General features: G+C 45.1%; 1 protein-coding gene across 1 annotated transcript in view; it reads right to left on the bottom strand.

The window, feature by feature from the left end:
• The window catches only part of hspa12b (heat shock protein family A (Hsp70) member 12B), a 56,455-nt gene that overhangs the window by 19,357 nt on the left and 24,267 nt on the right, over positions 1 to 12,831 (bottom strand). The window contains exons 8-9 of the mRNA XM_062983550.1: positions 8,587 to 8,764; positions 3,762 to 3,848 (exon numbers count right to left, since the gene is read on the bottom strand). Coding sequence (XP_062839620.1) covers positions 3,762 to 3,848; positions 8,587 to 8,764 — 265 coding nt within the window. The remainder of the gene's footprint in view (positions 1 to 3,761; positions 3,849 to 8,586; positions 8,765 to 12,831) is intronic.

Below are 12,831 nucleotides of genomic sequence, written 5' to 3'. Positions count from 1 at the left end.
GTGTCATAATAAAATAATAATAATAATAATAATAATAATAATAATAATAATAATAATAATAATAATAATGGTTGTAAGAGAAGAGACCCCTTGGGTCATTTAGCCCAACCCCCTTCTGCCCTTGTGCCGTGGGGGCCGGATAAATGGCTTCAATGGGCTGCATCCGGCCCCCGGGCCTTAGTTTGGGGACCCCTGCTGTATACAGTATAGACTCTGGAATCCACCAATATACTCCTTTAACCAGGGAGTTATCCTTCTTTGTTACTATTGACATGGAGCTTTGATTTACTTTGAATGATTGATTTTGAAGAAGAGTGTTACAAACCTTGAGAATATTATCAAGACTTTAATAAGACTACTTTGTGTACCAATAATTATATTTGTTAGAATTGGACACTGGATTATACGTGGCTTGTTATATTGATATTGATACTATACATAAGTCTACCATTATTCATTGTGTAAACGACAGGAACGGAGTCACAGTCAATCATCAGGTTTATTCAAACCCAATTTAGATTCGAGACAATTTTGAATTATATGTATTTACCTGTACAGTTGGAATATACAAACTGATACTACAATCATAATATGTAAGTGACTATATCACTATAGAAGTATATAACTATAACATAACTTACTTTATATTATACTAGCTGTGCCCGGCCACGCGTTGCTGTGGCGAAGTATATGGTGGTCTGGGAAATAAAGTATTGAGGAATTGGTGGTAGTTAAGGCAAAGGGTAAAGGTTTTCTGTTATGGTTGAGCCTTCTGGCTCCGGTACTAGGAGACGTGGTCGTAAGACTCCTTGAGAGTCAGACTCTTTTGAGGAGCGTGAAAGGAAACGGCTCCGGGACTTATTTGCAGAACCAACAGATGAAGACTCCTTTGAGGGTTTTACCGAGGGAATGGAGGAAGAGATGGTTAGCTCAGAGGAGGATGACATGGAGTGGACTCGTGTGAGGGAGGATTTGGGTGTCACCGGCACTGATAGTATGGGAGGTGACTGGTGGGTTGCAGGATCGGACCCATGGACGGGCTGGAGAGATGGAGCAGGATCCGCAGCTGGGGATGCTGTGGGGCGTAGTCAAAGGTGTTTTAGCTCTGATGAGGAGGATGATGATGAGGCACCTGGAATTAGGATAGCAGCTGACAGCGATGAGGAGTTATGAACTGGGATAAAATGGGGTTTAGGATCAATGGCTAATTGCGTTGGGCAAGGTAATCTGGACGAACGCTTGGGCTCTTGTTGGGGAACTTCCTGAAGACGGGTGTGATTCGTTGCTGAATACGTAAGTTACCAAGGACACTGGGCATAGACGGCGGGAGGAACTGTGTGGGGTTTTTCTCTGTGCAACTTGTGTTTAATCTTGATAGCTTGGACCTCCGTCGTCTTTTTGACGGACATTAATTACCTACTCTGGATTGACACTGGATTGACTGACTGACTACGACCCTGGACTATCCCTTCTGTGGCTATCGGTGGAACCTGTGGACGTCTGCACTTGGCTTTCGACCTTGGACCGGATTGAGACCCATGCTGACCGTCGTTACCCTGATTGATGTGCCTGAACCCGGATTTCGCTCGTTGCACGGAGGAGTAAACAGCTTGAGTTACTCATCTGTAGCTTTTGAGTAGCAGAGAGGAATCTGCTGCCAGTTTTTTGTGTTCATTTTGACCTCTGTTTTCCAACTTTTGTTTGTTTAAATTGTCAGGCTGAAGTAAGCACTTTTGCTTTAATCCGGATTAAACTCCTGTTTAATCCGGTTTATCCTTTGGAACCGTTTTAATTCAAACGGAGCTGTTTCTGTTACTTTTCACACTGAAGACAAGTGTTTGCCTAGTCCTTTGCTTCCTACGGGCATTTCTCAGTTCTGTAACTTTAATAAACTGTGTTGTACTCTATTTGGTGGCGTTCTGTCTATGACATTTTCTCCTGACATTAAGTCCAGTTGTGTCCAACTGCACACTGAAGTGGATTATACGGCAGTGTGGAGTCAAGATAATTCAGTTCAAAACAGATAATGAACAGGAATAGGGTTACAGCCTGTGCTGGACGGGGTCGCACTCCCCCTGAAGACACAGGTTCGCAGTCTGGGGGTTCTTCTCCTGGACTCATCGCTGAGCCTGGAGCCACAGGTCTGGGCGGTGGTCAGGGGAGCCTTCGCACAACTCTGCCTCGTGCGCCAGCTGCGCCCGTTCCTTGGGAAGTCTGACTTGGCCACGGTGGTCCACGCTCTGGTCACATCCCGGCTGGATTACTGCAACGCCTTTGAAGACGGCCCGGAAGCTCCAATTAGTACAATGGGCGGCACCCAGATTGTTAACTGGGGCGGCTTACAGGGAGCGTACTACTCCCTTGTTAAGCCAGCTCCACTGGTTGCCGATATGCTACCGAGCCCAATTCAAAGTGCTGGTCTTGACCTACAAAGCCCTAAACGGTTCTGGTCCAATTTACCTGTCCGAACGTATCTTGCCCTATGAGCCCACAAGAGCCTTAAGATCTTCTGGAGAGGCTCTGCTCTCGGTCCCACCCGCCTCACAGGCACGGCTGGTGGGGACGAGGGACAGGGCCTTCCTTCTCGGTGGTGGCTCCCCGGCTGTGGAACTCCCTCCCCAGTGACATCCGGCAGGCCCCATCCCTTTTGGGGTTCAGAAAAAACCTGAAGACCTGGCTATGTACGCAGGCATTTGAAGAATAAGCATGTGTTGGCTTCGACGCGGTCTGAATTACGGCTCTTGGATAACATCTGGTGGATGAATGGCATAAGCACTTTGCATTGTTTTAAATTTTGTATATTGTATTTTATGACTATTTTATGACTATTTTATGATTGTTTTAACTGTTTTAATCATTTTAGTTTATTGTATGTCAGTGTAACGGCATCAATTGCCACTTGTAAGCCGCCCTGAGTCCCCTCGGGTGAGAAGGGCGGGGTATAAATAATTGAAATAAATAAATAAATAAATAATATAAGGTTATAAATGGGTTATATAGCTGTGTGGAAGGGCCTTGAGTCTACACTGCCATATAATCCAGTTAAAATAAGATAATCTGTATTTTATAGGCAGTGTGGAAGAGGCCTAAGTGAGGCCTAACTCTGCCTGTCCCCTGGGCTGAGTGGGTTGCTAGGAGACCAAGTGGGTGGAGCTTAACCTTCTAACTGGCAGCAATTGGATAAAAACAATTATTCCTCTCCCTCTAATTAGGACTTTGTTTTTCTTTTCTTTTTGTTGTCTGAACGTAGAGGCATGGATGAGGGGTTGCGCTGCCAAGTTTATTGTTTCTGGGCTGTGTAGTTTTGTTGTTTTGTCCTGGGCCGAAATTTCATTACCCTTTTATATATATAGATTATATACCATACTTTTCCTTTTTTCCTTTTTGCCGAAGTCTCTACCAAGGCAAGTGGGGTTTATTTCTCAGCTAATGGTTTGGGGGGTGGGTGTGCCAAAATTCGGTTCGCCTACTCCTCAAAATTACCTAGGGCCGGTTCTGTGTGCAATTCATGTCATCAAGTGTCAACTGTTTCTGTATTATGCTCTGGTTTTAATAAATCCTTACACTGGATTCTCTGCACAGTGTGTGGTTTGTGGTGAAAAGAGGCTTCAGGGCTCTAGTGCAACGAAGATGCTCAAAGATCCATGCAAATGTTAATTGTGGAGGGGATCCTAAAACCGACAAGAAGGAAGAGAGCAAAGGCAGGACATATAGTCAAGGCATTTAAGGCGCATGGGTGAGTGTTTGTTCCCCAACACTACCTGTTTGCATTTCGGACCAGAGCTCTCCCACCCCGGACTCCACCAAGAAGGTCCTGCTGTGCCGGGAACGGCGGAGCTGCTCTCGGGCTGCAAGGAGGAAACAAGGCAGGAAAGTGAGCGGGAGCAAGGGATAGGACCACCACCACCACCACCATCATCCTCATGCAGCCTGTGAGCCTGATTGTCTTCCAAGGGAAGATCCTTGGCAGTGGGTCCATTAGGGATAATAATAATAATAAGGTCAAGGCAAAGGTTATCTCCTGATGTCAAGTCTGTGGGTTGGTGCTCATCTCCATGACTAAGCTGAAGAGCCGGGGTTGTCCGTAGACACCTCTGCGGTCATGTGGCCATAGGCATGATTGCATGGAACACCGTTACCGTCTCGCTCTACTCACATTTGCATGCTTTCGAACTGCTAGGTTGGCAGAAGCTGGGGCTAGCAGCGGGAGCTCACTCTGCTTCCTGGATTCAAACCACCAACTTTTCAGTCAGTGGGTTCAGCAGCTCAGTGGTTTAACCCACTGCATCACTGGGGGCTCAATAATAATAATAATAATAAACATTATAAACTGGACACAGATGGAACTGGACAATTTGGACAGAAAAACAAGAAAACTCATGACCATTCATCATTCCCTGCACCCTCGCAGTGATGTTGACCGGCTCTATCTGCCTCGAAGATCAGGGGGCAGAGGACTCTTGCAAGTAAAACAAGCAGCCAAAGAAGAAGAACATGCCCTGGCAGAAGATGTAAAGCAAAGTGAAGAACCTGCTTTGATTGAAGTCAAAAATCAGAAACTCCTCAAAGCACAGCAGACAAAAAACCAGTACAAGAAAACCGCACTACAAACTAGAGCTGACAGCTGGCACAACAAAACACTGCATGGAAAGTTCCTTGACAAAATTGAAGGAAAAGCTGATAAGGAGAAGACCTGGCTCTGGCTCACGAATGGGACCCTGAAGAAGGAGACAGAAGGCCTGATCCTTGCAGCCCAGGAGCAAGACATCAGAACAAGTAATAATAATAATAATAATAATAATAATAATAATAATAATAATAATAGAAGACCTGGCTCTGGCTCACGAATGGGACCCTGAAGAAGGAGACAGAAGGCCTGATCCTTGCAGCCCAGGAGCAAGACATCAGGACAAAGGCAGTTAAGGCCAAGATTGAAAAATCAGCTGATGACCCAAAATGCAGACTGTGCAAGGAAACCGATGAAACCATTGATCATATCCTCAGCTGCTGTAAGAAAATTGCACAGACAGACTACAAACAGAGGCACAACTATGTGGCCCAAATGATTCATTGGAACCTATGCCTCAAGTATCACCTCCCTGCAGTTAAGAACTGGTGGGATCACAAACCTGCAAAGGTTGTGGAAAATGAACACGCAAAGATACTGTGGGACTTCCGAATCCAGACTGACAAAGTTCTGGAACACAACACACCAGACATCACAGTTGTGGAAAAGAAAAAGGTTTGGATCATTGATGTTGCCATCCCAGGTGACAGTCGCATTGAAGAAAAACAACAGGAAAAACTCAGCCGCTCTCAGGACCTCAAGATTGAACTTCAAAGACTCTGGCAGAAACCAGTGCAGGTGGTCCCAGTGGTGATGGGCACACTGGGTGCCGTGCCAAAAGATCTCAGCCGGCATTTGGAAACAATAGACATTGACAAAATTACGATCTGCCAACTGCAAAAGGCCACCTTACTGGGATCTGCACGCATCATCCGAAAATACATCACACAGTCCTAGACACTTGGGAAGTGTTCGACTTGGGATTTTGTGAAACGAAATCCAGCATATCTATCTTGTTTGCTGTGTCATACAACGTCGTTGTGTTAATAATAATAATAATAATAATAATAATAATAATAATAATAATAATAATAATTTTATTTATATCCTGTCACCATCTCCATAGAGCAGGCATGGGCCAACTTGGGGTTTCCCTCCAGGTGTTTTGGACTGCAACTTCCATCATTCCTGGCCTCAGGCATGGGATGGTCCTCACTGTGGCACTCAGGGTGCTTTGGTTTGTGCATTTGTACAAACTCGGGGAGACAAACAAAGTCTTTCTTTCTGAGCCTGGTTGCAGTTCGGAGTAAAACCCAAAGCGGACCCCAGCCTCTGTCACTGTTCTGCATATGCTCAAGATCGCTTTGCACATGCTCAAGGGAAAATATATCACTTCCCATTCCCTTTCGTCAGGCCCAATGATGATGATGATGATGATGATTTATTATCATCATCATCATTATTATTGACACAACAAGATAGTATGACACAGCAAACAAGATAGATGATGATTATATTTATACCCTGCTTTATCTCCCCAACGGGGACTCACAGTGTCTTGACATATAAGCAGCATTAGCATACAATTTAAAATATACAGTAGAGTCTCACTTATCCAAGCTAAACGGGCCAGCAGAACCTTAGATAAGTGAATATATATTGGATAATAAGGAGGAATTAAGGACAAGCCTATTAAACATCAAATTAGATTATGATTTTACAAATTAAGCACCAAACCATCATGTTTTACAACAAATTTGTCAGAAAAACTAGTTTAATGCGCAGTAATGCTATTACTGTATTTACAAATTTAGCACCAAAACATCGCAATGTATTGAAAACATTGACTACAAAAACATCTATATATATAAAAGAGTGATGGCATCACGGCAGCGGACAAAACAACAAAAGTAAACACCCCACAACTTCGAAAATTGACAGCATAACCCCTTATCCATGCCTCTAGGTTGATACAACAAAAAGAAAAGAAAAATGAAGTCCTAATTAGAGGGAGAGGAATAATTGTTTTTATCCAATTGCTGCCAGTTAGAAGGCTAAGCTCTGCTCACTTGGTCTCCTAGCAACCCACTCAGCCCAGGGGACCCTTTACCTTAACTACCACCAATTCCTCAGTACTTTATTTCCCATACCACCATACTTCGCCACAGCAACGCGTGGCCGGGCACAGCTAGTTGACTACTAAAAGGCAAACTGCGTTGGATAATCCAGAATGTTGGATAAGCAAATGTTGGATAAGTGAGACTCTACTGTACATAGAATTCAGAATTGTTTATTAGAATGCAAAACACATCCTGAGTCTCCCGGATCTGAAGTATCTGAAAGCAAAAGTGTTTTGCATAATCAATGCGCATAAGAGTCCTTGGAGAAAGGCCCGACACTGAGCGCATGCATGTTTCCCACACTGAAGAGGAGGAGGAGGAGGAGCTGGCTGCAATGTTCTGCCTTGGAAATCTTGGCCAAATCTCGGGAAATCTATGTCTTTGTTGCCATTATTCCCTGAGCAACCCTTGGCTCACAGCCTCCTCCTCCTCCTCCTCCTCTGCGTCGTCGCCCAGACCTTTCTTTACGAGCTGCGGTTTGTTCTGCTAATAAAAACCAAACGAAGGGCACATGGAGGGGCCTTAATTTGAAACACTGCTTTTCCTGGCTCAGAAAACCAAAAAATTAGAAACCTAAACAAAGCCTCCTTCGTCCAGAGCAAGAGGGAAAATCTGGACGGAGTTGGACGGGAGGGCTTTTCTGCAAGATGTCATACTCTGATTTCTGTGCCTGGGTGATCAATGTCATTTCCTAATGGGATCTATCCTAAAAACATGGGGAAGTTTTATTCCACTGCACAGACTTTGTTTTTTGTGCCCCATCCTGCAACAGCTCTAGTTTTGCAATGAATACCTCATAGGTTCCCCCCATGGATAGGGTGGAGCTCCCTCCAAAATCTGAGCATCCCACCTCACTTTAAACTTTTAACTTAATGGCTTTTAACTGGGAATTCTTTTAAATACTGTTTATATTTAATCCTATTTGAATGTTTGCATGTTTGTATATTTTAAATTGTATGCCGATGCTTTCATGTTAAGCTGCTTTGAGTCTCCTACTGGTTGTTGGGAATTATGGGAATTGGAGTCCCAAAGCCCTGGAGGGAGGGCCAAAGTTTGCCCAGGCCTGATCTATCTCCGTCTCTGAAGGTCTTTAAGTCTATTGCTGTGTTTTATACTGCTACTGTTTTTATTCGGGCTTGGCCCCATGTAAGCCGCCCTGAGTCCCCTTCGGGGAGATAGAGGCGGGGTATAAAAATAAAGTTATTATTATTATTATTATTAGAGACTAGGCTTCCTGCCTAGAAGAATAGGGTGGACTGGATGACCTTTGGGGCTCTCTTCCAGCTCCATGATTCTATGATTCCCAAACCAGGTTGTGGCTCAGCTGGTTAGTAGCCAGCTGCAATAAATTATTACTGACCGAGAGGTCATGAGTTCGAAGCCAGCCCGGGTCGGACTGAGCTCCTGACCACTAATAGCCTATCTCATTGTTGACCTATGCAGCCCAAAAGACAGTTGCATCAGTCAAGTAGAAAATTTAGGTACCGCTTTAAGCGGGGAGGCTAATTTAACAAATTTACGACACCATAAAACCTTCCAGCAGTGTGCAGAAAGGAATGAGGAAGTACTACCATCAAGGACTCGGTGTTACAAGTGGGCGATCAAGCGGCAGCTCCCCCATGTGTCTGGAATTGAGCGTACCCGCATGAAGCCGGAAGCTGGAAAATGTTACAATTGCCTCTGTGTCTGTCTCTATGTCCATATGGCATTGAATGTTTGCCATGTGGATGTACATTGCGATCTGCCCTGGTTCCCCTTCGGGGTGAGAAAGAAGGGCGGGATATAAATACTGAATATAAATGAATGAATGAATAAACGGGGCTCTTTCAGGTGTTCCCGGAATCCGGGACCCTTGGCCAGGGAGGCGGCTCCTTGCGTGGCGGTGTGCCGGGGCCTCACCCTGCCGGAAGCTGGAGTCGATGGGGAGGTCTGGGGCGCGCCGGCCGTGGGGTCCGCGGGGCCCCTCGCTGAGGTCCATGAGCTGGTTCAGGCGCAGCTTCCGGCAGTAGATGGAGGCCGCCTCCGGCTCCAGGGCGATCAGCAGCTGCTCCGGGCTCTCCGGGGGGACCAGGCCGGCCTGCAACGGGGACAGGACAAGGGAGAAGGGGCTCCCGAGGAGTGCAGTAAGGCTCCCGTATCCACGGGGCCAGGCCTCGTGGCTTCACGTATCCACCTCCAACGCAGAACCTCCCCTCTAAGCATTGTCTAGCCCCCCCAGGGCTCATCTATGGCATTCTTGGGCTGGAAGCCCTTCGTTCCCCTAGGGTTGGCTGGCTATCACACTAGGTCACACCAGTTTTGTTCCTGGGGGGTCATTTCCTAGTAGACTCTGTCATGAAAACAGGGGAAACATCTAATAAAGTGCACAAACTTTGTTTGGACTGGATGATTCTTGTGTCTCCTCCAATTCTAGGATTCTGTGTCATATCTAGCATCTATAAAAAAGGTCAAGGTTTCCCCCTGACATTAAGTGCAGTCGTGTCCGACTCTGGGGGTTGGAGCTCATCTCCATTTCTAAGCCAAAGAGCCGGCGTTGTCCGTAGACACCTCCAAGATCATGTGGCCACTGGCATGACTGCATGGAGCGCCCTTACCTTCCCGCCAATAGGAGCAGTACCTATTGATCTACTCACATTTGCATGTTTTTGAACTGTCAGGTTGGCAGAAACTGGAGCTAAGAGTGGGAGCTCACTCTAGTGTTGTCCATAGACACCTCCAAGGTCATGTGGCCGTAGGCATGACTGCATGGAATGCCGTTACCTTCCCGCCAGAGCAGTACCTAATGATCTACTCACATTAGCATGTTTTCAAACTGCTAGGTTGGCAGAAGCTGGGGCTAACAGCAGGAGCTCACTCTGGTGTTGTCCATAGACACCTCCAGGGTCATGTGGCCACTGGCATGACTGCATGGAGCGCTACTACCTTTCTGCTGGAGTGGTACCTATTGATCTACTCATATTGGCATGTTTTCGAACTGCTAGGTTGGCAGAAGCTGGAGCTAACAGCGGGAGCTCACTCTGGTGTTGTTCGTAGACACCTCCAAGGTCATGTGGCCACTGGCATGAGTGCATGGAGCACCACTACCTTTCTGCCGGAGCAGTACCTATTGATCTACTCACATTTTCATGTTTTCGAACTGCTAGGTTGGCAGAAGCTGGGGCTAACAGCAGGAGCTCACTCCACTCCCTGGATTCAAACCACTAACCTTTCGGTCAGCAGCTCAGCAGTTTAACCCACCACCGGGGGCTCCAAGAGGTTTGTATAAGGTTATTTATTTATTTACAACATTTATACCCTGCCCTTCTCACCTGAGGGGACTCAGGGCGGCTTACAGAAATTAGCAAAATTTAATGCCCAAAAAATACAATCATAAAATCAAAACAATACATATAGATCCGTTAATAACATTATTAAAATACATTATAAACACCTTAAAAACACACACACATATATAATTAATTCCATTTGTCCAAGACTTTGACATTTACTCATTAAACTCATTACTCATTTACTCATTACTCAGTTTGCTATTTCCAACAATGTAACACTATGATGTTTGTTCCTGGGTTATCAATGTTTGTTATTTCCTAATTGATTCGGTTCAGTCATAAAAACACGGGGAAAGTTTATTAAAGTGCCCAAACTGTGTTGTTGTATGTCTTTCGGGCTGTGTGGCCATGTTCCAGAAGCATTCTCTCCTGACGTTTCGCCCACATCTATGGCAGGCATCCTCAGAGGTTGTACCTCACCACCTCTGAGGATGCCTGCCATAGATGTGGGCGAAACGTCAGGAGAGAATGCTTCTGGAACATGGCCACACAGCCCGAAAGACATACAACAACCCTGTGATCCCGGCCATGAAAGCCTTCGACAACACATTGCCCAAACTGTGTTTCTGTGGGAGGGAGGGAGGGAGGGACATCCTGCTATAGCACCTTTGGCTCTAGCTTTTCAATGAGTCTCAACCAATTCAACATATAGCCTGTGGCACGAAAACAAAGTTTCTGGAGCAGAACAGCTACTTTCACAGTAAGTACCGCACAATTAAACAGGAAACGGCACTTTCAAACCAGGAACAGGAAATTTTTCAAGCACTGTTGGATGTCAGCCCTTCTAAGAGGAGTCTCCCCTCCAAAAAGAGAGAAAGAGAAGCAAGGGAGGAGGAGGAGGAGGAGGAGGAAGGAAGGACGGACGCAGGCAAAGAGCAGCCAAAACCACTAATTCGGAGGCGGCAGCTGCTACTGCCTCGCAGGCGCCTGGGTTAATAGTGGGGAAGGCCCGGCTCTGGACCATGGACAAACCTTCTTGGGTCCCGTCCATGCGGATTCCAGCTGCCTTCCTTGTTCCGGATCGGAAGGTGGAGGAGATCCTTCTCTGAACTGCAACTGAACTGATGTGTTGGAGGCAACTCTTATCATCTGCAGTTAGCCTGGCTTTCCGTAGGCAATACCTTGCAGTCCCGTATGGTCCAAGCGGACTCAGAACTGCAAGTCAGAACTGGGGGTCGTTCTTTTCAAGTTCAGACTAAAACCCGGATCGGTTCAGCACCCCACAGGCATCAGAGCCATGAGTTCAGGACCAAGGGCCACTCCCTCTCAAGTTCGGAGCAAAACCCAGGCCGTTTTGTCACTCCACGGGCCTCAGAGGTGCAAAGAGTGAGGAGGAAGCCCCTTCCTTGGTGGCTTTTCAACAGAGGCTAGATGGCCATCTGCTGGGGGGGATTTGTGCTTTTCTTGCCTAGTAGAAAGAAAGGGGTTGGACTAAACCAGGCATGGACAAACCTGGCTCCTGGGTTACAAATGCCATTACAGTAGAGTCTCACTTATCCAACATAAACGGGCCGGCAGAACGTTGGATAAGCAAATATGTTGGATAATAAGGAGGGATTAAGGAAAAGCCTATTAAACATCAAATTAGGTTATGATTTTACAAATGAAGCACCAAAACATCATGTTATACAACAGACTTGTCAGAAAAAGTAGTTCAATACATAGTAATGCCATGTAGTAATTACTGTATTTACGAATTTAGCACCAAAATATCATGATGCATTGAAAACATTGACTACAAAAATGCGTTGGATAATCCAGTACGTTGGATAAGCGAGTGTTGGATAAGTGAGACTCTACTGTATTTCCTAATTGGTTCTATCATCAAAACATGGCAAAACCTTTGTGCAGGAGGGACATTATATTATGACATTATATTGTAATTATATTTATTTAATTGTATTAGAGTTGTACTAAATTATTGTAATTATATATTATTATAATATATTACACTATTTAGCAACACTATGATTTTTGTTTCTGGGTGATAAATGTAATTTCCTAATTGGTTCTGCAATAAAATTAAGGGAAAAGTTTATTAAACTGCAGGAACTTATTAATATGTTTTAATACTAATGTTGTTTAATACTGTTTTAATATTTGTATATTTGAAGTTGTATTGGAATGCTTTTAGTGGTGAACCACTCTGAGTCTCCGCATGGAGAGAAAAAGCAGGATATAAATAAATAAATAATCATTTATGATTAATAATTGTCAGTGTGGCTTGTTTATTATAGAGGGAAATGTTAGATCAAATGTTTGCTGTTGGATTGTGCATCTGTGTTCCAGCAAGCTTTCCAGCAGCAGAGGAGTTAACTGTATGCCAGCCCTGATTGATAGCTTGCAGGGCCAATGGGTCAAGACTTCTGTTTCAACTGCTCGGAGGGAACTTTCCTCATAGACTGTGGAATGTTGGGAGGACTTGTTCTGATAATGGACTCTGACGTGCTGTGTTTTCCTTTTGCTGGGAACATGTGTTTGGAGAGTTATGGTGTTTGGAGTTGTAAATAGTCTTGTATATAAATAAAGCCGAGTACTGCTGAGATCAGCAGATAATCTACAGCTGTGGTGTCGTTTGTCAGTGCTACTGTGCAGAAGCACATGTGGTCTGACTGATGAGTGGAAGGTGAGACTCATCAACAAGTCAGGGCAAAGGTCGGATTTCATCTCTCCTCTGCTCCTACCCTGACAATAATGTGGGAGGGACATCATCCTGCTGCAGCACCTAACCCATTCAATAGAGTTTGTGGCACAAAAATGAAGATTATGGAGTAGACAACTACTTTCAAAGTAAGGGCCAGACAATTAAAAAGCA

Source organism: Anolis carolinensis, chromosome 5 (genome assembly GCF_035594765.1).
Source record: "Anolis carolinensis isolate JA03-04 chromosome 5, rAnoCar3.1.pri, whole genome shotgun sequence".
In the NCBI taxonomy this organism is placed as follows: Eukaryota; Metazoa; Chordata; class Lepidosauria; order Squamata; family Dactyloidae; genus Anolis; species Anolis carolinensis.
Note: the sequence above shows the minus strand (reverse complement) of the source record. Positions and strands in the feature narration are given on the sequence as shown.